A 25,463-nucleotide genomic window follows, 5' to 3' on the forward strand; every position below is an offset into this window, starting at 1 on the left:
GAGCTAGTTCTCTTGCAGCTTTCTGCTCTTTGGCTCGCCACACTGTGTGTCGGTGTCAACATCCTCCAGAGTCCTGGACGTGCATCTTCTAATATTTTCTTTATTATTATTTTTTTCCCTTATTCTTATGATTTGTCTAGTCCTGGGGTGGGCAATTATAATTATTCAAGGACCACATTCAATTCTGTGAATGTTGTTAGGGGCCGTCAAGCAAAAAGAAAGACGAGGAAAATCCCCCCCAAAAAAGGACATTCGTCACTAGGCGTGACTTTTATTAAGATAAATAAGCTGCAATTTTATTATTGTGTATATAGATTAGTTTTTTTCAAAACATTTCTTCAATTAACTTAATATATACTCAAAAAAATGTTTTATGTCAATGTGTAAATTAATAATAAATACAAAATACATGTGTTATTAGTAAGTAAGTAAGTAAGTAATATATATTTATATAGCGCTTTTCGAGACCAGGGTCACAAAGCGCTTTAACAATCAAAACAATACTAAATTGCATTAGAACCATTTATACATGATCATACTTTGACATTACGAGGGCCTCATGAATACAGTCAAACGGCCGCACTCTGCCCGAGTCTGGTCTAGTCTCTGTGAATGTTTGTATGTGCAGTTGAATAACAATTGTCTTCATTCAACCTTGCAGGTGGTCCTGGGTGTCAGTTCCCGTTCTTTGTTGTGTTCACTTTGTGTGCTTTGATGGTCACGTGTGCTGGTTGACTCGCTGGTTGATTCCTTTCCCTGTTCTGCCTGGTGAAGCCCTCACCCACGGGTAAGACTCCCAAAAATGAGTATCTTTTTTTACTATTGAAAACCTGGTTATTTGTAATAAAGTGTTAGTTGTAAATGGAACCTCAGCCTCACTAGTTATTGAACTTGCGTGCATTTGTTGCTATTTAACTATTAACTTGGGCCCAATTACCGAGGAGGCGTTGTCTGGCATTAGTTTGAATTTTAAATTAACATTTTTCTAACCTTGTCATGCCACATTAGCACCATGTGGTTCCTGTTGGAGGAGACCAGCTCGCTTCTGCTGCAGGTGGGTTTTCTTTTGGCCTCATCCTGCCGTCTGGCTCAGCTCATGGGCAACAGAAAGGAGCTGTCGGAGGAGAGTCTGGAGGCACTAGAAGAGGTGGTGATGGACGCGTCTAAAGCTCAGGCCGTTCTTGACGCCTCTCGCTACTCTATGAGCTTTTCTTTTTTGGGTACTCCAGTTTTTTTAACCCCTTTTATTGCCCACATCGGACTGTCCAGTATCCTCGGTGACTAACACAGGGGGGAAGAGAAGCTCTGACATAAACCTGTAGTGAAAGGACAAACCTTCTCTGCGGAGAAACAAGTTTTCTTTGGTCGGGAATACGAGTAATACAATGAGATTCACATTGTCGGGCTTTATGACAAATTTGTGTTTTTATTTTGCAGTACAAGCACACCATCCTCGCGTGTATTCATTAATTTAATACAACTCCCACATTTAAAAACACCGTATCTCTCACACCCACACAAACACTTGACAAAAGAAAATTTGGGGGAAAAGAAGAGGGGGACAGCCCTTTTTCACAATACAGTGTATTTTTTTACAGTATATATAGGGGCGATGACATAAGTGCACTTCTGCGAGCTTCTCTACAAATACCAGCGAAACACCTTTTAATTTGGCAGTTTTCTAAAAAGTCAAAAACTTACATTTGTTATCATGTAAACAATCTTGTCAACAAAGCAAACCAAGCTATACACTAGTGTTCCAATGACCAGATCAGGGAGAAGAAACGATTGCACGAGTTCCGAAGAAGAAAAGCAAGAGAGCAGCCAAACTTTGTGTTGCTATAGAAACGTCAGCTTAACCCCCCCAACCCCCCCTTTATCCAACGTTGTCTTCTACATCTATAGTTGTATTATTTATTAAAGTCTTTCATCAAAGTCCCTTGAACTAAATGTGGCGAAGGAGCTGCAGAGTTTCCGTTTATAGAAGTGTGTTGTATTTGCTTTACATTCTTAATAAAAAACACATTATTTCCCAGAGAGCGTCCTCGCTGATGCTCCTCTGTCATCCCTGGAGATCATCCCTGGACCTGCAGCACAGCAGGTGTTCAGTGAGAGAGTCTGTTGTCTTACACCGGCTGAAGAACAGGTACCTCCACGTGTGCTCTACTTCTTCACTCCACCCTTTGACACCACGTCTGTGGTCAGCTGGGCGGAGAGCAGGTCTGTGGCCAACTCGTCTTCTGCAGGATGTTTCTGGAAGTGTTAAAAATAAAATTAAAAAAGTCAATTAAACAACAAAAGCCAGACGTCACTTCCTGCATGCATAGAAATAGATTCTGACCCGAGTAGTAACTTTGAAGAATTTTTGACATGCAGACACTCGTGCTTTCATGCATCTGATCAATTTCTTACTTTAGACTTGGACTTGGACTTGCTCTTGCCCTGGAACAAAGTCGACAAGTGCAACTTTATTTTCCCTCTAAATCAGGGTCGACAATTCAACTTCCTCAGCGGCCACGTTACACATATGTGACTGACGTAATGTAAAGTTATTTTTATAAAGATTCTGAAGAAAAAAACTAAACATTTATATTAAATTTGAATACATCAAATGCACACAAACAACAAATAAAAAGAAAAAAGAAGAGAAAAGGTATTTAAAGATAGATTTTTAACAGGTGATATATAGTGTTGACATAGTAATATCATGGTTAGATCGTGATCAGAAACAATCGTGTTATTTTGACCTCGTGCCTCATAGATGGAGTCAGAGGCGTATAGGAGTATAGATGGCATCCAAGCTACTGACATAAATGTTTTTTTATTGGCGGATCTTATTACCTTTGGTTTGTCTGCTTTATATTTGGCTGCCATGTCCTCCGGCAGCAGTGTTTCAGACATAGCCTTGAGGACTGGACCAGGCATTTGCTAAAAAGATAACGACGATGATGATGATGAGAGTTGATTTGAGGTCAAACAGCACATGCATGACGTTTTATTACCTTCTTAGGCTCCGATTCCAGCACCTGCTCTGCCGCCGCCGCCACTTTCTCCTGACATCTCTCTTCAGTGGATGTCACTGTAGAAAAGTCACTGGACAGCAGATCCAAGGCTCCTTCTGTACTCAACGTCTGCAACCGAAAACAACAACTTCTATTTTTTTCTTCTGCTTTAAAAAGCGACTCTTTGTTTCCCACCGACCTGCTTTGGCTTCACATCCGTCTCCATCTTTTTCATTTCCTTGTAAAGAAAACTCAAGCGGATAAGAAACAGTTCTGCTGCACTGAGGTCGTGCTCATGTCACCTTCAGATCTTCCTCCGTCGGTCTGAACTCGGGCGGCAGTGTGTCGTCTCTCTCCCCCATCTTGATCAGCCTCTCTTCCTCCACCTTCTTCTCCTGCAGCAGCAGCAGGAAGACAAACGCATGTGATACACACTACCACAAAAACTATACATTTAAATAAGTACCTTGTCCATAAGATAAGTCGGTCATTGTCAGCATTTTTAACTTTACAGCGAGTTTGACTGTGTGATAAAAATGTGTCAATTTGGATTTGAAGGACTGGAAACAAAACTGCCCCCTCAGCCTTTAAGTATAATAAAAACAACACTTTACAACCCTGTAGAGCAATGGTGGGTCATCAAATGTCCTCAGGGGCCACATTATTTAAAGTGAATGGTGTGAGGGGCCATCAAGATAAAAATGAAGGAGCAAAACTTCTATACTATGGGTAAAACTAAAAATATATAATTCTATGTTTAAGAAATCTAATAAAATTAAGTTAAATATGCTTATTTTTTTAAATGTATATAAGACAACTATCATTTAAAATCAAATGGTAAAGCATTTTACCAAATGTTTTTGAAATATTCAATATAATATTTTCAGTAGGTAATAAAAAAAGAAACGCCATAAATCTAAAAACTAGAGTATTCATGATGGTCTGCTCTAAACTTTCTCTTTATTCAACTTTTTTAAAAACTTTTTTTAACGCACATTCACAAGGTCTCTGGTTGGAATTTCAACGTGTATCGGGCCTCGGGAGTTGATGTCCTTCAGGGTGTCGGAGAGAGTGTCCAGGGCGTCCAGGACGTCTGCTCCGCTCTCCAGCTGAAAGTGAGCAACAACCAAAAAAAAAGAAATCTGAAAAAAAAGGTTCAAGACTGATTCGGACTTTTGACCTGGCGTTGCTCACATCAGGGGTTATTTTCACGGGAACGGGTAGTTCACATCTGACTGAGGGAGTCGCCGAACATGCGGCCAACTCTCGCGTCAACGAATCCAGAGCGACATCTGCAGAAGCCTGTGAGGAGGAAAATCTTGAATCCTACTAGACCGTTTAAAATGTTCTTTGAAGAACCGTCGTGGTACCTGTGCAGGTGGAGCTGAGGGCCTGACCATAGGGGCCTGGACTGCAGGAGCCTTTGAAGACGTCATGAAATCTCCCGACAAAATGTCCAGAGCGTCAGTGGTGTTCATGGTGGGCTGGACATGGTAATTAAACGAATGTTGAATGTAATAAATGTTGAATAAGTTGTATATATATATATATATATATACACACACACACACGTACAGTATATGAATATATACTGTACAAACATATACAACCACGAAACATACATATGAGTAACAGAAACTCAAAACATGAAGCATAAATATCTTAAACTGATATTAACCAACAGAATTGTCAATCTAACCTTCAAAGGACCGACTGATAAAACCATTTGTAAATAAAATTACAGTCACAATCCTTTCTATTTCACTCAGAATATCATTTAAAATCATGCAAATATATTTTAAATGTATTGTGGAAACATTTTAAATGACGTGTATTTAATGGTCAAGAGTGTGGGGAAAATGACATTTCCTGACAGAGAAACATGAAATCTGATCTCTAAGATGCTCCTCCTAAGGCGCTCATTTATTTACTCACCTCTGGTTTGGCTGCTGGCCGTTTCTTCAGATCCTCCTCAGAAAACCTGTAGTCTGGAGGGAGGGTTTCGTCGTCCTCTCCGACACGAACGCCCTCCTCCTCCACCACTTTTCCCTCCTGAAGACAAAAGCACCAGGATAGCCTTTAATATAGGGAAACAATTTACTTCAGCACACGACCGTTTTTTCTCTTACCGAGACGATGTCCTCAGGTCTGATTTTTGGTGGTTCCTGCACCGGCAATGCAGGTGGAAGCAGATCTCCGAGCTCTGAAAAAGCGTCCCCTAACATGGACGAGCCGGTCTGTACAGAGGCGACGACAAAGACATAAATGGATGGGGTTCGTTGAAGAGTTAAAAAGTCCTACTCGACCTGCTCCTTGGCTGGCATTTTGAAGTCGATATTGACGGGCTCTTGAATCGGACAAACTGTTGGCTGCATAAGAAAAAACAGAGTCAGAGTGTGAAGCCTTCAAGAGAAACAAAGATGTTTGCATTCATATGGCGGCGTCAGGTGACTAAACCTACCTGTGGCGCACGAGGAAGCGAAGGCTGACTATTCGTGGGAGCACCAAAACTTTGAGAAAGAAGATCCAAAGCCGTTGAATCCTCCACCTTTTGCTGCAAAATCTAAATATTGAGAATGTTAATTATGAATTCACAACTGTGCTTCAACGTCTAAGAACTTTTCAGCAACTACAAAAGAACGTTGTCTTTTCCAAAATTCAAAGGGCAAATTTTGGAAATATAAAGGAAATCCTGGAGCAGAGGGAATTTTTTTTTTTTTTTTAATAAAGAAAAAAGGAATCATCTACTGAGTTACATTATTAATTCAAAAGCCCTTGGAATTGGCATTATATGCAACTTTTAAAGCTCTTTCTCGATTGGCTCCGAGTTCCTGAGTCAAGCAACAGCGATCTTCTATAGCATATCTTGACATAAATGGAATATACTTGCATTACAGCTTCATTAAATCGTATTTTTTTAATTTGGTTGGATGTTGGAAGAAAGTTGTTTCACAGGTTTTGAATTTCCTTTCATAGTCTTTCAGTTATTTTCTCAATAGATAATTATTTTATAACAGAAAAGGCTCAAAATGAAGTTCATATGTGTAGAAAATACATAGATTTAATAATTTTTGCAACAAAAAAAAGGTGTGAAAAAAGAAGAAATTCTGATGAAAGGCATAAAGCTCAAAACGTACTTCCTTCTTCTTCTTGGGCTCAACTTTTTCTATGCTGATTCCGTCCACTTGGCATGTAGGAACAGCCTGCAGAAATTTAAGGGAATTAGTTTTAAACCATTAAAGATAACAATTATACACAAACCAATAAACAAACATAACTCACCGCTGCTTTGGTTTTTGGGCCCACGTTGGCCACCAGAGTCTCATCAATAGTGCAGGACACCTGCACAAATTCCAGGAGAAAAATCAATTAAAAAGTAATTTGTCACTTTATAAATATCTTTATACACAGGTTGCCTGCGTTAATTCCCATTTTATGGCTGTAGAATTGTTAAAAAAAAACCTCAGTGATAGGAGAACATTGATATTAATGAAGTTTTTTTAAACTCACCTGTGGAGTTGTGCCGTGGCAAATTTGAAGTTCCTGTACATGCAAACACATTTCTTTAAGCCTTGAAAGCAAACATGTCAAGGTAGTGCTTTTGTTATATTTGTACAAACAAACATCAATCTTATACGTGCAGAACATGATCCATTACGATTCCAGCGTTCAGAAAACAAGTTTTTGACGATTTCACAAATATTGAAAATGGCAATTGGTTGAACCCTTGAAGTTCAGAATAGAAATGTACACAAAATAACAAAAAATAAACAAGTAAAAAGCCTTATATCTAACGCATTGCCCAAAAGGAATTATTTAGTTTCAGAACAAGCTTCGCTTTTAGAAGCTTAGTTTTCCATTAGAACTCTAAAAGTTTACCGCTAGAATATTTGTGGGTTTTTAGTCGATTGAAGCATCAGGAATAAACAAGTCAAATATTTGAAAAAACATGAATGCTTGCTTAAAAAAATAGTAAGTGAGCGTCACATTTTCCAAAAACAAGACACGTGTGATGAAGCTTCATGAAGCAGTGCCATTATTTTCAGAGTCCAGTAGATGGCGGTCTCTGCACTATTTTCTTTTGTTTCGAACAACTGTACTAATGAAACATCACATCATTTTTAAACTGATGGCGCCACCTACTGACCTCTAAAATCATAACACTGTTTCATGAAGCTTCACTTCTCGTGTCACAGTATGGACTCATTTAAGAAAAGTGGTTCTACATACCTGTACAGAAGGAGTGATGAACCCAAAAGGATCCTCTCCAGCAGGGAGAGCTTTCTACAAAACAATCATTAGGACTTCAGACAAAATTCAGAATTCATTTTTTTCATTATTAAAAATAATTTATATGAAAGCTACACAGGGTTTATTTTATAACAGAAAAGGCTTAAAATAAGGTTCATATGTGTAGAAAATACATTGATTAAATCAAAGAAATCCTGATGAAAGGCATAAAGCTCAAAACTTACTTCCTTTTTCTTCTTGGGCTCAACTTTTTCTATGCTGATTCCGTCCACTTGGCATGTAGGAACAGCCTGCAGAAATTTAAGGGAATTAGTTTTAAACCATTAAAGATAACAATTATACACAAACCAATAAACAAACATAACTCACCGCTGCTTTGGATTTTGGGCCCACGTTGGCCACCAGAGTCTGATCAATAGTGCAGGACACCTGCACAAATTCCAGGAGAAAAATCAATTAAAAAGTAATTTGTCACTTTATAAATATCATCATACACAGGTCGCCTGCGTTAATTCCCATTTTATGGCTGTAGAATTGTTAAAAAAAATGGGCTTTTAGTGAGTGATCCCAGACACAACGGGAAGTAAGCAATAGATGGTATTTTCTGATGGAGGAAAACTCACCTTTGTTTTCTTCTTGGGCTCAACTTTTTCAATGATGATCCCATCCACTTGACATGTAGAAACAGCGGGGGCTACAGGCACCTGCACAAATTCACAGGAAGTCGTTTTTAAAAACGATTTATTCCTTTTATGATAACAACTATTAACATGTCCTAGACCCTAGTGTCCTGGGTTTGATCTGATGTACTGTTGAAGAGGTGAATGTTGTGTTTGGGAGATCCGACTGTGTTGAAGGCTAACTAAACAGATAAACATTTATACCTTCAGATGGTTTTTAAAATATCCAGACAGAATAGACCTTTAAGGAGATCAATTTAAGATGCAATGATGACAGAAATATAATGTCTATGGTGAGATGATTGTTGACTAAGCTGAGATCATTTTTGGGTTGATTTTGAAGTCAGTTCACGTTTGTTTCAAAATCCAAGTGTTGCTTTAGTATGACTTTCAGTAAAACAACGCACTTAAATCCTAATCTTATCCTTAAAACCATCATTAGTGAATAGAGAGAGAGAGATCAATTGATCACCGAAGGAACTGATGTGAAGCCTCCTGACAAGAAGTCCAACGCGTCATCGGTGTTAATTGTTGGCTGCAGGAAAAAAATACATTCAATAATGTGTTACAACACAATTGTTACAAGGCTTAAAAAGCTCACTTCAGGTTTGGGAGCTGGGTATTTTTCCAGTTCCTCCTTATCGAATCTGTAATCGGGGTGGATCGTGTTGTCGTTCTCACCAGTGCGGACACCTTTTTCTTTCTTGTGTTTGGCCTCCTGCAAAAAATAAAAGTGCCGTCAGTTTTAAGAACCATAAGCAAGTGTGTGAACAAGTCTCCTTACCGCCACGATGTCTTTGGGTGGCGGCAGCTCTGGTTTGGGTTGTGCAGTAGGTAGCATGTCACCGAGTGCACCCAGAGCATCAAGTGGCACATTGGAATCCTGAGGATAGATGAGTATAGTTTAGAAAAAACAACATTAGTTAAAAGCCTGCCATCAGATTAACAAACTTCATTTGGTAGACTCAAGAACACTCACCGCGTCTTTCTTAGCTACTACTTTAGTGACCATCTTGGCTTTTTTGTCAGCTTGAGGAGAACCACCCTTCTTAGGGCAAGAACAAATACAGCTTTTAGTCAAAGAATCAATAGCTGTAATAAAACAGATCATACCCTAAAAGGAGTAGCAGAAATTCCGGCAGCTAAGTTTTCTGCTTTATCCAATTTGGCTTTCTTGTCGGCGGGTGGTGCCGAAGAATCTGCCTTCTGCAAGAAGATTTTATGTAGGATCACAAAGGTGGAATAATGTGAGGGAATATGAGATTATAATTCAAGTTACCTTTGAAGGTGGTGGAGCAAAGTTAGAGGCAGCAGAAGACGGACTGACAGTTTCAACTCTCTGCAGGAGAGGAAGAAAACGATATAAACTAATCTACTACCCATGACTTAAGAAAAGTCAAAGACCAAATTTTGAATGAAGCCGACAAGACTATTTTTACCTGACTTTGAACATATAAAGTACTGTTGTGTCTTTCATCATATCACAGTGAGAAGAAAGCTTCTGCCTTACTTTGCATTTTATACATCATTTGCATGTGAAATGCTGGGCATTTTCTAAGTGTAGTGCTGAAATCTTTGGTGATCTGACCTTTTGCATTTTTGTAGATGGTGTAGAGGAGCTCAGGAATCCAATTGAGAGAGAATCCAGGGCCTCGTCTGTGCTCAAAGGTTTCTGGTCAGGAGAACAAAAACTGCATGAGACCATTAGACAGAAAATATTTATTGACAAAGATGACTTTTAAACAACTCCTTAAACCTCAGTATTTGGCCAAAGTTCAACCTGGAAAATCAAGAAATAGGGATTTAAGTTTTACACAACCGAAGCACAATACAGACGCCACTCTTTAAAATGACTTTTTTTCTATTGTCTTCTAATTAATCAATTATCTTTATGTAGTCTTTGTTTGTATATTACATTTATTCTATATGCAGTTTTTTTTTGTTGCAACGACCATCTAGCACGGGGAACCCCAACCATTTCAGCACAGTACTATTACTACTATGCCATTGGAATGTAGAAGATAAATACAAGAAAGTCAAATAACTCAACTTGTTTAAAGAGAGAAAATCTGTTGATGTTCCAAAATAAAATTTAAATACAATACTTTATTAGCATCCATATATACGATCACAACAACTTTAGGATTATTTCTGTTTACATATATCTGAGGGAGAATTTTGAAATAAATGGCTATTTCAGACCTTTACGCAACTAAAACGAAAGGATCCAGCATATTGCAGTGATCAAAACATCCACTAGAAGGCATAATGACTAAAGTCAAAAAGCAAACACAAGTATAAGAGAATGAAGAAACAGTGAAGGAAAACAGACACACCCAAAACATTCCATTGAAACAAGACAAATCTAAAAATATCAAACACGAATTCTGCTTTGAATCAACTGACAATATCATGAACTCACAAGCGGAGCAGGAGAAGTGCGTGGAATCAGATCAACATATAAAAGCTAAAAGGAGTCGCCACAAGACGAAGAGAAAAAAGTAGGAGTTGTCCCGTGACATGGGTGTGTCGAGGGCGCAACATTAGTATAACAAAAGTGTGTGACGGACCAAATATGTGTCGTTATTACAAAACAAAGTTAAGGTGAGTCCTGGATTGTTTGGCGAGACAACACCCACGGCTGCAGTGCAACATTCTTCACTGTAGAGGAAGCAGCAGTGCTCGACTGAGCAGCCCTCCAGTGAAAACACATTAGCACAAGACACACACACAATGTTACTTACAGGGACATCCTTGGGTTTATAATCTGCGGGAGCGGGAGGCTGAAAACACATTAAAAATATGCTCATTATGAGAGAAAACTGAAGATTTTTTAAATTAAAGAAGGTAAAAGGTAAAAAAAAAATAGGTGCAGGTGAAGCACAGGCAAATAGTACTGACCATGTCCTGAAACCTGTAGCCTGGGGGCAGCGTTTCGTCTCGTTCTCCACATTTTTCATGCGTCTCAGCTGTGACATAATGCTGGGATGCATGCAAAAACACAGGTCATGCACTATTGCAACCATTATATTGATAGAGCTACAGCAGCGATCACGGTACCTCTGTGTCTTCCAGCCCAGTAGCTATAGTTTCTGGGGCGGCTGGAGTAGTGGCCTCTGGTAATAAGCTGCTCAATGCATCGAATGGATCGGATGCAGCCTGCAGAGCCAACACAACTCAGCACAGTGCAGCAAGAAAACATGCAAACTAAATCAAGTCTGTTCACCTTCTTGGCCTCCTTTGACGCAGCAGAGGGAACTTCCACTTGTACCTGTTGAACAGAACCAAAGAAAGCCTTAGTCAACGTCACAGGATCAGTGACAGACTGAGAGACATCTGTATTTCCGGACGAAACCATAAAATGGTTACCCCTGCTACATTAAAACGTAGCTCAAATGAGTCTTAAAATGATGATTGAAAATATATTTGCCTGTTAGTGAACATTTTTGAAGCACTACAATCAGAGAACAACCCATATCATCTCTTCATGACCTCTCAGTAATGACTTCACGCGACTTAGAGGCCCAACGGTCAGATATTTTCTGAATACATGGTGACATTTTATTTTTGAGGAGATGTTTAGGTGTTTAGACAGAAGAGTTGTATATTTTAGAACAGCTATCCACTATTTTGAGTAGTTAGGGAAAGAGCAGGCATTAGACAACAATCACTGAATCGTAAAAACAAGTCAGACTCCAAATCTTAACCAAGCAATTGACTTTGTCCAACTCATTTCTGCATTAAACAGATTACAATTGACCTAGTCAAATGCGAGCATAGCGCAATGGGTGTAGCACAGTAAATGTTCTATGCAAGTAAGAGCCGAAGAACAGAACTTGCAAACATTTTTGTGTATCTGGACAAATTAACAGATCATTCGGCACATTTTAAACCAAATGGTAGTGACACGTGACCACCTCCTCACCGATGAGATTTCCAAGTTAAAAAAAGAAAAAACACTTTAAGTCTTGATATTATTGCTAGAAAGATGTAGGAGGAAACACCAACAGAGAAATAAAATGGAAAATGTTGAAGAAAAAACAGCAGAGAGGGCAAAGAGACAACTCATTTTTCACAAAATAAAGTAAATCAGAGACGCAGGTCAAAAGTGCATCCATCTTGAATTTTGTATCAGATCCCTTTCTTTTACAATTAAGGTACATCAACCCATGACAATCCATTAATATCTTAGGTTACAAAATTTCAGGAGATCACATGTTACAGTCAGCAAGAGAAGACTAATGCAAACTTCCTGTCGAGACCCAAGAGCCCTGAGACGAATGAACAGAACCACACCAAGAACAGGCATGCAGAACATAACTCTGAGAACAAAAGATGGTTGAGACTGTTGAACAGTGAGTTCATGACCCAAGAAAAACAGACCATGTTTTGGAGGAAACGGTCAAAGTAAGTGAGGTTCAAAGCAAATATGTGTGTTTTAGACACAGAACGGAAAGAAAACCCATCAACTTCAGGGACAAAAAGTGATTTCTGAAGGACAATATGTTCGCCAAGTCGGCAAGAGTCAGGTCTACCTTGGTTCTGTCTCCTGGTTTAGTAGAAGATGCTGCTGCAGCAGTTTTCCCAGCGGAAGCAGAACTTAAGGCTGAAGCTTTGACCTACGACACAGGAATAGTTTACAAACCTGAGCCAGAAATGACTCCCTTGATCTTTAGTCCGGCGCTTTCACCTTCACTCAAAGACATGTTCACAACAGAAGCATCAGCAGAAGCACATGAACAACGGTGATGTAAGAGCGATGAATCAAGGAGCAGGTCGGAAAAGTTGGAGCAAAGATGTTCAAGCATGGGATGCTAGTGTGTCCAAGTTAAAGAATGTGACCCAGCAAATGCTCCTGATGCAGGTGAAAGAGGACTGGATTGAAGGAATGATAACAACAGACAAAGAAGAAGGTTTGGAAGAATGTGGTGAATCCAGCTGAAGCTCAAAACAGTGACCACCCACAAGAGAATTCTTTCTACCTCCGTTTGAGCCTTAGTTGTCTCTCTGCCTTTACCACCAACCGAAGCACTTGCTGCAAGTCCACCTTTAGTCGATGTCACCCCAGGCTTGGTAGCCATGGTGGCGCTCGATTCCACCTGAAATTCACCAAGGAAAAGTCCTTCATCATTATCTTCATCTTCATCTTCACCACTGTGTTTTTTCAAATTCACAGCAATTTTTGAAGAAGGGGACCCTCATACTACTTTCAGAAAACCAAATACCAACCATTATACATATATTAAATATTGGGGAAAGAAAATGTGATGCTTCTGAAAAGCTATATGAAATGTAAACAGTGACTCAAAATAAAAACTGTGTGTAAATATAAAAATGACAATAATAAAGAAAGAGTATAAAGCCGCGAAACAAGCAAAAAAAAAAAATGGATGGAAATGAAAAAGTAAACGTAGCATAAATGGATACATTTCGAGTAAGGTTGTCATCTAAATCAGTGGAAGCATATTAAATATAAAGTGGATAATAAAGAGTGGAAGTGTCATATATCTAATACATGTGGCATGACAATGTGATTGCCTTTAAATAATGCATTTACTAAAGATTAAAAAGGAAGTTTTGAAAAAATACAGGGTGCAATAAGGGAAATCTTCTAGGAAGGTCTTCTTATATAGAAATATAATCAGTAAGTCGCACACTAATCGATATACGAGCATCTAAAGTTAAATATTTTATATATACATTTGAAACACAATACTTGTGTTACAACCAGGCCTTTCTGTTATGAAATTTCACTTGCTTTATGAAGTTATGTATAACAGCAGAATACATATGTGATGCACACGTGCTGCTTAATATACATCCTAGAAACATGAGCACACAAGCAGCAAGTGTGTCGTACATTTGAATGTCAGGGCTGACTACACGAAACACGGAAGATTAATGATGCAGCTTATTTATAGTTAGTTTGTTTTATGGTCTTGTCCATAAATAACAACAACTTCAGACAATGTCTGTGTAAATTAATAAACATCCTGTATAATTTAGGATCCTAAAATAAAAATCTGCAGGACTTTATTCACCAATATACATCAACATTAGGTTCAATATTGTTGTTCAGGAGTAATTTGAGAGGACAAGCACTTAAAACCTGGACAGTGCAGGTCAGAGACCAAAATAGGGACTGTCGTGGTTGAAAGAGGGATTTGAGCCGATGACTTTCTTTGTCAACAGTCAGTCTGGCCTCACAACAAACGGGTTTAAAAAGCTTAGATTATAATCAGTCTTTCTTCCACTGCTTTGTACCTAAAATACACAAACAAATCCAAATGTTAAACCATATACTGTATAACGTTTAAAAACAGAAGGGCATCAAGTGTTGTACAAGTTACACTGTGATCAACAAACAGAGGTTCACCATTTACTTTGTATTGCACAATAATTAATGGAGATAAAATGAACGTGAAATCATGTTACTTTAAATTGGTCACCAGTCAGAAAACTAAATGAAAATTATCTGCCAACTGCAGAGAACATTTTAAACTTTTTTCCTTCAGTTGGGTTGAGTCAATGGTAAGGGTGACAGTGAATTAAATTGAGTGTATATTTGTTTTTATAAACCCTTGTTTAAGCAGTTATTTAAGAAGCAATATGTAAGATTGAAAACATTGTTATTGGTTCCCCATTTTTCAAAACAGTGTAACTGCCATGACTTGGAGCCTACATTGCGTATTATTAGGATTAATATTATAAATTGTAGTTTCTGATTTTATCTTCCTGGTAACTTCATAAAGTCTCTCAGTACTTCAGTACTACTGTATAACAGTTTGGTGGTCATGTGACACTCACAAAGTTATATAGCAAATTAAATAATTTAAATTCGGTTACAGGGTTCTACTACACGAGAGATAACTGATCAGAACTAAGGCAACATCACAGAACATGTGAAAAAAAGAAAAAAATTAGGTCAAAATGTTGCTTTAACATGCAAAGATGGAATCTGTGGTGGTGCCAACTTTACTGAAGATTCTGAACAGATAAATTACTCCATCAATCTAAAAAAGGAGAGTCTAAGTAGCTACTAATAGGTTATAAAATTAATATTGATATTGTCTGGTATTTAAATGACATTTAGATGTATTTATTTTTAAATGTATCCTCTTACAGAACAAATTGTGGAAAACAGAACAGCTGAAATTAGGAAAGCAGCAATACATCACCTATTCGTATAAGGTTCATAAGATTCAGCGGTTATAAAAGTGAAAACATAAAGCAGCCTCGGAATTTGGCACAGCAAGAGTTCAACGTTTCAAATATACACTGTACACAGGATAGAAAGGTTCGAAATGCAAATACAAGCCTTTTTTGTAGAAAATATTTGCATTTATTTCTTCGACTGAATTCTTGTGCACATTTTGTGTTTCATGAATATTTTGAAGTACTGTAGGTAAATATATAAAGGTGGATTTCTTATTTATTCAACAATATTTTAAGCTCTTCTTTTTTATTATTTAATTTTCAGTTTTTAGTCTTTACAATTATAAAAGCTTTTAAAATTAATTCAAGGCTTGATAAACTGATTATGTGTTTGTGTTGACACTGTAAAGAGTATTTATTTTCTATATTCATTTATAATAAAAGCCACTACATTTGCTTTAAAAAAAATCTTAAATAAATACCACTGCACTAAGATCTGTGCTACACAAGTGTTTTCTCCAAAACAAACATACGCGTTAAGCAGAAAATAGACGGCAGTTTCAGTCAGTGCAAGAACAGGAAGGCAGCAACAATACAACAAGATTGCACAAGCAGCCAGGTTTTCCTGACTGCAGCACAGAAATGTACAACAGGAACAGAAGTTCATGGACATATGAGGAGAGAGATGCCTTTATTGTGGAGGAGAGTTCATTACCTCAAACTCAGCTGGCTTTACTGTGGTGACCTGAGCTGCCGGTTTAGGTGTGGTTTGGCTCGAGTGTGACTAGAAAGACAAAAACATGTTGTCAATATCCATATATAACAACAGCATCTTCCAAATACAATGACACACTATACAGCAACATATGCTCAATAAGTTGTGTTATAGTTGGACAAAAAAAAGAAGTTACAACACATTAACAGCCCCAAAGGTAGTTTGTTTTTGTTTTCATGGTTACCTTGACAACCGAAAAAAAAAAATTACATGTTACATCAACAGCCGGGTGAGGTGGAAAGAATCCTATGAGGTGGAGCTGTAGTTAGTTTAGTTCAAGTATGTTGACATATATAGTATGTGGCATTTGCAATGTGAAAACTACTTGAGACATTTTCAGTTTGAAACAAATCAGAATAAAATAAGCAGTGAACCCTTTCACAGACTGAACTATTAAAGAATGGACTGATAATTAAAAAGCTTTAAAACATCTTTACCCTTACTTCTGATAGATTTAACAGATACATTACATCATAAAACCACAAAGATATATATATATATATATATATATATAGTAATTCATACAAACTCAGCTCAAACGTTCGTCAACAAAATATGAAACATTCAGTTCATGCATATTATATAAATGAATAATTTATCTAACATTATACATTCTAAGCTAGGTGCTACTTTTTCTAATGATTGAATGTTTAGGATCGAGTTATATCTCCGTTTTAAGTAATGCATTCAGGCAGTTTTATTTTTTTGCTTTTTGACTGCTAGCTTCAAATTAGCCATAACACTGCCAACATGTAGCTCTGTCTTCATGTCTTTAGCATGAATTAGGGCTCAGTCACATCCTCACCTGTATGTTTGCAGATGTACTCTAGCAGATATTTTACAGATAATTGTAAAGCGCCTACTTTTATGACACGCTAAACACACACAGCAACATTGCTCAGCTGTGTGTTACGTAAGTATGTTTGTGTAGCAGGAACAAAGGAGTGTCTTGTTGGTTTTTCTAGCATAAATCTGGTTCAAAAACTGTGAGGGAAAAAGCATGCATTCCAAAAAGGCTGACGATACAAGCAGATTGTGAGAATGCATATGACCAGAAATATATAATATTCCAAACTAAATCAGTCTGTACAGAACATATTGCTAACTAACGAAAAATGACATGACTAATTGAACAAGACAAGCGGAAACAATGAATGGACGATAATAAGTGTTGTATGATTTTTTTAGTGCAATAAAATCTGTGCGTAAAGAATTTGTTCCACAGAATAACAATGTATTTCTGTACGTTTCCCAAAAGGTCCAGTGTAAAGTTTCTCCCTTAATCCAGTCCTGACTACCATGGATCCAGGGGGACCCCCTTCAAAGAATGATTCCAAATATACATCGACCTACAAATCAAATGGTCATCCTTGAATAACTCTTTAGAGACTGGTTGAAAGTTAGAGCCCTAAATCCACATTTAATTTTAAAGGAGGAATTTAACTTCAAGCACATCTTAAGTTGTTGAAAAGACAGGACATGGTTAAGTAAAGATTGACAGGAGGACAGTTAAAGTATATTATCAATATACGTCTGATATGCGTCGGTGCTTGGATGCACAGTTGCAGAAAAGACTAAGCTGGTTGTCGGGTCATACAATTTTTCCGCTGTTTACTCCAAAAACAAGATAGCGCTGCGGCTGCAAGAATGAAAGAGGACCAAAATATCAAATCTTCCTTTTTTAAAACCCAAATAAACCGGAGTGAGTGGGCCTGTCGAACGTCTACGCGTTATCTCACATCCTAGTGTTCCATTTTACACATACAGTACATGGTGAAAACAGAGCAAAAACAGGGTGTGTAGTGGCTTCATAACACTTAACCGGGAAGTGGCTTGACTTAGAAGAGTCACAAGGACAACAGGCAACCCCTGAAAATACAGAACTGTCACCACATTTCACAAGATAGTTCACATGCAAGTAAACAGGATGTAAACATCTGAAATATGTGACCCAAAATGCATTCCAAACTCATTCTGAGTAAAATAAATTGTGGCTAGAAATTGCATCAATTTTCTTTTCTTCAAAATTAAAATGAATTCAAGTGTCAACATAAAAAAAACATGATTAGAACTCAGTGAACAAGTGCAATAAAGCGATTTGAATAAAAAGGTAACTCAAGTCATAAGCATGACATGCCAAGAAGGTATCAGTCATGATTCTATGAGTCACCCATCATGTGCGCTTTGCTCACAAAAGAGATGAATCAGCTTAAACTCACACCTCTCACTTTTAAAGTCATCAAATCACACCCATGCATGTGTTTATAAAGACGCCAGTTCAAGCCTCTGCGCCTGCGTGTGTTGGGTCTGTGAGGCTCCTACATCCACCGGAGTGCTTCTTAACAGGTAAACAAATGGTTGGAATTGTTCAGACAATATAAACCAACTCTACAGTGAATGAAGTATCATATATGTAGATTATGTATTGACATAAGGACATTCAGCTCACTGGGTGGATTTTAATATTACTGTATATTTTACTAAAATTATTATTTTAATATATTGAAAATAGTTTAGATGCCACATAATAGCTAAATAAAACCTTGACATTCTACCTCTTATATTCTATACTTTGCTGTGATTGGTCAAGCATCGATGTTTGTCACTGCAAATCATAAATTCCAGAAGTCTCCACCTCCAAGGGACTTGTTGTATAAACAAGTCCCTGGCTGGCTGGAGAAGGACTGAAGCCATTATTATCAGTATTGATCTCCTTGTAAATGTCTGAGACGATTCAATGAATCCGGAAACTCCTAAATTAAATTCTAAATAATAATTTTCTGTTTAAAGTTTACTTACTGTTAGAAATGCCAGGATCAGTCTCCACAAGGCAAATAAAACAGTTTGAACTATGTAAATGATGGCAATATAAAAGTTAGTTTTTAATAAAATTATTGGTAAAAGTTCAGATAATAGATGAAAATTGATCAAAGTTTTCAGCTGCACCACAAAAAACATAAACAATGTTGAACAACAGAGGTTTTCAGGCAGCATACAACCAAACCATGGAAAAAGAACAGGGACAGTTCTAGACAAAATAAACCACATGATGATGGTTTTTCAGTTTTCCCTTCTTCCTATGCCATCATCATGTTACTTTGCCACCTCAGAATGTGCACACGCACACAAAATGCATCCACTACCTGGCAGATAGTTTCCCTGTCTGGCAGAAGAAGTCGATAGTTTCCATATATCTGTACCAAGGGGAAAATATAAGGACGTGTTGCAACACAAAAAATGGACAAATGCTACATCACAAATATTAAACTATCTGAGATTCCTTTTATTGTCCAGTAATTCTTTAAACCTCATTCACCAATAATAACAAGGAGTTAGATTCCTTTAAGTACTTGACAGCAACCATTAACACAATGTACAGATGTCAAGTTCGATTTCTCTTAATTTCTTCACATGAGGGATTTGGTCCAAAGTCATTCATTATGGTTAATGGTGATCTGAGTAAAATAGTAACTCTGCAATAAACAGAGACTCAGCTATTTGTGTTAAGAATACGTAATTTATTACATACTGTAAGCGAAGGAAGTTTGCTCAACAAAACCAGTCAACCCGTTTATATTTATGATAAATTACTTAAACACACTCAGAGATTTAAGAACCTCACATCTACATGTTTAATTCTATTATAATTTAAATTAAAGACCACAATTTGTGTCTTAGTCATCAATAATACAGTATATATTTTTTCATGAATTAAATAATAGAAATATCTCAAAGATAGGAATAAGAAACATAAATAAATTCATAAAATTATTTCCAACATTGATGCACATATACAGTATGTCAAGACTTGCCTCTCCTGCCCTGAATGTGTTGACTCATCAGTGAGAAACAAACCATTGGAGCAGCTCTTTTACATAGGCACCCAAAAAGCACTTCACCCTTCAATTCAAGTCATGAACGGAAACAATGCAGAGGATCAGGTCCTTACCCAACACCGTTTTCAAAACTAATGACAAAGGCTGAGCCACACTTGACAAACACACGCGTGTGAATACTGCTGGAAATAACCTCTGAGCCAAACGACTTTTAAATAGAGTTGGTGGTCAGAGGTGAAAAGGTAGCCACTGGGTGATATCCGGACTGGATCAGTTTAATAAAGGGACGAAGCGAAACGACCAAACAATCTTAGATTTCCCACAAAGTCAATTTTTTTCCCCCGTTCACACAGACTGATCGGAGCTGCAGAGAGGAAACAGTTAATCTATAGAGAAAAAAAGGAAATGACACACGTCCGCCTCATAGTTTCTTATACATTTTAAATGCTGCTGAAAGCAATGAGATGAATAGGATAGCATGCAACAGTAGCGCTATTTAAATTAAGTTTAAATAAGTTAATATTTTATTTAGTTAATTGGCTCCGATAGTTAACATAATGTCCTTGGCAGAGGTAATACGTTTTATTTGTTTTTAGAAAACTTAAAACGAAGCCGCTCAGAACAGGTGTCTTTGGTTAAAAAACTCTTATTAAAATCTATACATTTTATCAAGGCAATACATTAGAAAAGGGGAGTATATACTGTATATTTGTGATATATTTACAGTTTTTTGTTTTAGTAAAGCAATAGTTTGTTTGGCTTTTATAATGTTCAAAAACACAACTGTTGCTTTAGTTTGCTTGGTGTTAAAAGTGCTTTTGATAGAAAATGCCCAGTTCAGGGTAATACTGCTGCTCTAGGGGATATCAGAAGATCAAACATCTGACTTTGCAGGGCAGTTTTTACCCCAGAATGCATGAATAAGATACCAAAAAAAGCTATTTTCAATTTTAACATGCATCTTGATAACTGAAATCTGCACCCTCGATTCTGCTTGACAGTTTGAACAGAGAAAAAACGGGCATGGATTTCTAGAAAACAAATGACACGCTGCATATATATAGAACACAGAGTCGATTTCCTGACGACAAATCGCAACAGACTGTTTTGTGTTGATTCACCACCCAACTGTTTGTTTTTCCATCATGGCAACCGTCTTCATGAGAGATTTGACAACTTTATGCCACACACAAACTCAAAACCCACCCCCTTTCCACTTCCTAGGCCCAAATTCTACACAACAAACTTCAATTCGAGTCAAACAGGAAGCTACATCTGACTGCACAGACGTAAACAGAAGTCAGCTCTGAAGGTAAAGTCTGTCTGAATACATACCATGTGTCTGCTGGTCAGTGTGTATCCTCTAAATAGGTGAAACCCAGGAACTCTCTGGAGTTATCTCAGTGGACTAATATCAAAGCAATTCATGCAAACACACACACACACCCAGCAGTGGACAACTTCTGGCTCCGCCTTCTTAGAAGCTGCACAACAAGCCTGAGCTGATCAGGCACCTCCTCTTCTGCCAGCAGGCATGCGTCATGGACCACGCCTCCTGCTCACTGACACGAAAAACTAAATAAACTAGCTTGAAGGAGCGGCGGGTTTTGTAAAGCCAGGGTGTCCCTTGGCGATGTAATAGCCTGTCCTAGACTTGGGCCGTTTCTTTATATCTGCTGAACTGGTGTTGTCGGGTGAGTCTGGGTGTGCCTGACACACTCACAGCTTTGGAATCTGTGAGCAGCAGAGTCTGTGTGGTTGGAAAGTAAAGAGGAGGAGTGGCCGGGGAGGGGCTACAACAGAGAGCTCGCAGAAGACTGAAAAAGTTACAAAATATATTATCCACAAGACCAGAATAATCAACACATACCTGATTTATTTACTGATAAAGTTGACAGAGAGTAAAGTGTGTTAAAAGGTCTAAAAATAACAAAGATTTAAAGTATATTTGCACCTGGAACATTTAAGCCAGAGGGAGCATATATTGAGATAGTAAAATACATCAATAATGAATAAAAACATGAAGTTTTATCATAAAATATATATTTTTGAATAATAAAAACAGAGACAGTTGGGATGATATGCAGCAATATAATTACTAAGTTTCTAATTGTTTCTTGAGTAACCATCAAAAATTAAAATAGACTCTAAGATCTCTAAGAGGAAGCTAAACTCCTGCCTTTTAAACGATTGTCCTCTTGTCCAGACTGGCCCTCCATAGTGTCAGAATGAAAGTGAGTAGACATGTTTTAATTCACTTTTCTACAGGGAAAGATAGATTTGTAATTTGTATTAAGGTTTGATACATTATATTTTTACATTTATTATATACATTTTTGTTTTATTCTATAAAACAATATAATTTACATTGACTGCATTTATCTTTTTGAATTGTATTATTTAGCAAAATGATCATATACAACCTTCATTCTATATATCTTTATAATTATTTGACAGCTATTTACAACACTCCCAGTGTGTGCAGCCCACACCCAGCTCACCTAAGAAGTTGGCAACGATTAGTCGTTTTTTTTAAAAGTTTTAACGGAACCTGTAAAAAGTTGAAATAGATGAGTTGTACTCAGCTTTTTTGAAGGTGTCATTAAATATGCATGTGATACTATATAAACAGGGGCTTAAATGAACCAAATGACTAAATTAACCCAGTTACATGCGGAGATGTCCTCGCTTTACTCAGAGAATCCTCCTATATGAGTATTTAAGAACATAATTAATTATTGTAATGTTGTAATTTTAAGTTGACATTGTTAGCTGTCATAATGATCATTTTGATTTTTGTTTTGCTAAAAACAGCTTTGCTGTTTAAGGACTTGATTCAAAGTAACTCAAGTCGATTCATAAGAATTAGAAAGTTAACTAGTCGTTTCTCAGCACGATTCTAACCAGTTGAATTATCAAATACGCCAGCTGACACATTTTGACTAGGTTCTTTGACTCCACCCAAGAATGTGTTTTCAAGGGTTTTATTTGATCAGCGCCCCCTTGTGTCTTTAACACTTCACTGCAAAAACTATGACCTCACTGTCTTTTCTTTAGAAATGTCAAGTTCGCAAATGCCATGTTAAAGATCTATTGTTGTGACTCGAGTGGGTCAGTTATCTCAGCCACATATATTTTTAAACATGTTCATTAAATCAAAAATAAATAACATAAAGTACTGAATTAGGGAACAGAAAAGTCAACGCGTACTTTCTTAAGAAAAAGAAAGGCTGGGCGCTCGATGAAAAATCATCATCCAGTACAATTAGGGTACTAACAACATCCAATTATCTCATTAGAAATAGTGTTTTTGGTTATCTATCTTAAGGGGTCAGGTTTTCTACCCAAAACCATATTTTTCATCCCCAAACAATCTTGGTCCAACACTATCTGTTCTCTCAAACTTTGTCTCCAAACTTCTTCACATGACTAATATATTAATTTCTGACATCTTTCTTTCAGATTCCTCCCATTGAAACTCTGAGAAGGAAGCTGGTCATAATCTATGAGTATTGAAGTGATGATTTAAACATGACAAAACGTGTCAAGTGGATCAGTATATAATCAGTTTTTATTTTTATTTTAACCTTAGGCTAAATCTACTTAAGCAGCAAAAAAAACAATTTTCTTAAACCCAAGTGTTGTTGTTTTGAGACGACGACAGTGACAGAAATTCCTGTGAAAGAACAACTGGTTCACCCTGGACACAAATACTTTTGCCTCAGTAACACGTATGTGCGCTGACAGCTAATGAGATAATCTCTGCCGCTCCCACACAGACAACATCTACCAGCTATCAGTTGGAGGAGAACTCGTATCAAACTCTACACAGTCCAGTTGACTCGCTTTTGAACCTCTTGAATAAGTCATATCAAGTTTCCCAAATGAATCTGTGAGAAACAAAGCTTATCACTTCAAGTATTTAACACTTGAACTCAGCTGCTCATTAAAAGAGTCCAAATATAATTGATAAGTATGTTGACAGAAGGATAAGGCATCTTAAAAAAACATATAATTAAAAGTGCTTAGTTTACTGTCTTGTGTTTTAAGAGACGCTGCTAGAAGGTCAAAATGTGTCAAGCGTTGCTATTTTTCTGTTAAATATTAACACATCGTCTCCACTTTGACATTAACCCTCACTATTCTGATTGAAATGTTTTTTTTTAAATAGATTATCTTGTAACTTAATTTTCAAAAATTGGTTATCACAAAAGTATTACAACTCTCATCATGACATAACTAACAAATGCCTATAACCTTTTAAAAACAGTATACAATAATTTATATTTCAGTTTTTTCTGTCTCAAGAATCCCAAAGGTATCCTTAAAAATGTTATGAAAATGGGCATTTTTGTTAAACTAAACAAGGTTCACTTTCCAGCTCTGCTCACTTCCTTTCTGACACACAGATGATCATTATCATGATATTTTTTCTTAAAGCAGGGTAAAAATGAATTAGCCATAATAAATTACAAAATTTAAACATTTCACACCGAGTGTTACATTATATTGTCAGATGTTTATAAGCTATTTTATCTTTTTTTTCAGCTACTTATCATCTCTTCTAAAAGTTACAACATTCATCTGGGGAGTCATCATCATGGCATCTTCAACCTCATCACTGTCAACGGTTTTATCGTTAAAAACAATTCTTTGAATTCTTTATCAATACTCGCTGACAGCCACAGTTTTCACTACTTTCTTCAACAACACACTTCAACAGAGCTTCAGCCCCGAGATAAACGAGACAACATTCACTACACGTGACATGAAATACTGACTATGAAGTGCTTAGTGACTCATCAGCGTGTGAGTCCATGAATACATTCCTTATTTGGCCATCAGAGGAAATGTTGTGTTTGTGATTGTTTTTATTTACATCCCAACAGAATCCCGAGAGAAACTGAGCTGAAGCGGAAGCAATTTGTGACTTAACTCCGCTGGCAAAAAGGTTGGCAAATTTCCTTTGGCTTTGGAGTACATGTTTGCTAATTTTTACACAAGTACAGAACAACGGGATGTTAAGTTTAATAAATATTTGTATTGAGACTTGTGTGAAAGATTATGACCTACAGTATGTATGTGGGAAGATGCTGTTTACCCAAGTCTTTTCCTTATTGTTCTTCGATATCTTCCTTCACCTCCTATTTTTACAAGTCAATTGGACTTCCTAGTCTACTGAGTATATGGTGCAGAGTTTCTATTTTGTATAGATTACTACCTATTTTACCAAATTTATTTTGACTTGATAGTTTACCAGGTCTCTTTAAGACTTTCTTGACCACCAAATCTGTTTCCTCATTAGTTAACTAAAGCATTAGCCAACATCAGAGTTTACCACATCTGTTTTGCATCATTTTCAAAGGCTGTTGCACATTTCTAGTTTTCCAAGTAAATGTCTGGTCATTTTGTTTACCAGTATTGTTTTCCAACTCCTACGTCAACAAGTTGTCTTCAGACTTTTTAGTTTACCAAACCAATCCCCAACTTCCTTGTCTATTGAAAAGCCTTTTTTTTTGCTGCCAACTTTTGGTTTCAAGTGTTTTTTAGAACAATACCAAATTGATTTTTGTCTCAGTCTTCAGTTCAAATGACTGTTTAGAATCCTAAAAATTGTTCATGAACTCCTGGCAAAGTTATGACCCCAGCTTGACCCGTCCTCTCTGGTTTCGTCATCTGCACCCACCAACGTAAATGGTGGTCTCCTGACGCTAATTTTAACTTTCCCTCATCTTGACTCACACTGGCACCAACACTGAGCACA

General features: G+C 37.2%; 1 protein-coding gene across 14 annotated transcripts in view; it reads right to left on the reverse strand.

Moving 5' to 3' along the window:
* Positions 1-1,403: 1,403 nt before the first annotated feature.
* Positions 1,404-25,463, reverse strand: part of cast (calpastatin) — a 32,801-nt gene continuing 8,741 nt past the window's right edge. For 4 of the 14 annotated variants that reach the window (XM_087801050.1, XM_087801051.1, XM_087801054.1 and 1 more), the window contains 35 exons: positions 15,804-15,872; positions 12,916-13,032; positions 12,469-12,552; positions 11,160-11,204; positions 10,994-11,092; positions 10,835-10,915; positions 10,678-10,716; positions 9,522-9,605; positions 9,213-9,272; positions 9,047-9,139; positions 8,913-8,981; positions 8,718-8,816; positions 8,535-8,651; positions 8,406-8,468; positions 7,877-7,957; positions 7,623-7,682; positions 7,478-7,543; positions 7,233-7,286; positions 6,513-6,545; positions 6,285-6,344; positions 6,140-6,205; positions 5,464-5,565; positions 5,309-5,371; positions 5,132-5,239; positions 4,938-5,054; positions 4,373-4,486; positions 4,197-4,304; positions 3,998-4,111; positions 3,305-3,397; positions 3,202-3,240; positions 3,003-3,131; positions 2,842-2,928; positions 2,413-2,442; positions 2,151-2,253; positions 1,404-2,087 (listed from right to left, as the gene is read on the reverse strand). In XM_087801050.1, coding sequence (XP_087657176.1) covers positions 2,164-2,253; positions 2,413-2,442; positions 2,842-2,928; positions 3,003-3,131; positions 3,202-3,240; positions 3,305-3,397; positions 3,998-4,111; positions 4,197-4,304; positions 4,373-4,486; positions 4,938-5,054; positions 5,132-5,239; positions 5,309-5,371; positions 5,464-5,565; positions 6,140-6,205; positions 6,285-6,344; positions 6,513-6,545; positions 7,233-7,286; positions 7,478-7,543; positions 7,623-7,682; positions 7,877-7,957; positions 8,406-8,468; positions 8,535-8,651; positions 8,718-8,816; positions 8,913-8,981; positions 9,047-9,139; positions 9,213-9,272; positions 9,522-9,605; positions 10,678-10,716; positions 10,835-10,915; positions 10,994-11,092; positions 11,160-11,204; positions 12,469-12,552; positions 12,916-13,032; positions 15,804-15,872 — 2,733 coding nt within the window. In that variant the 3' untranslated portion in view covers positions 1,404-2,087; positions 2,151-2,163. Of the gene's footprint in view, positions 2,088-2,150; positions 2,254-2,412; positions 2,443-2,841; positions 2,929-3,002; positions 3,132-3,201; positions 3,241-3,304; positions 3,398-3,997; positions 4,112-4,196; positions 4,305-4,372; positions 4,487-4,937; positions 5,055-5,131; positions 5,240-5,308; positions 5,372-5,463; positions 5,566-6,139; positions 6,206-6,284; positions 6,345-6,512; positions 6,546-7,232; positions 7,287-7,477; positions 7,544-7,622; positions 7,683-7,876; positions 7,958-8,405; positions 8,469-8,534; positions 8,652-8,717; positions 8,817-8,912; positions 8,982-9,046; positions 9,140-9,212; positions 9,273-9,521; positions 9,606-10,677; positions 10,717-10,834; positions 10,916-10,993; positions 11,093-11,159; positions 11,205-12,468; positions 12,553-12,915; positions 13,033-15,803; positions 15,873-21,034; positions 21,143-25,463 lie in introns of those variants that run through there. The other 10 variants (XM_087801060.1, XM_087801061.1, XM_087801057.1 and 7 more) reach the window with 8 other exon arrangements.

This window comes from Callionymus lyra, chromosome 10 (genome assembly GCF_982586985.1).
Source record: "Callionymus lyra chromosome 10, fCalLyr1.hap1.1, whole genome shotgun sequence".
Taxonomy (NCBI): Eukaryota; Metazoa; Chordata; class Actinopteri; order Syngnathiformes; family Callionymidae; genus Callionymus; species Callionymus lyra.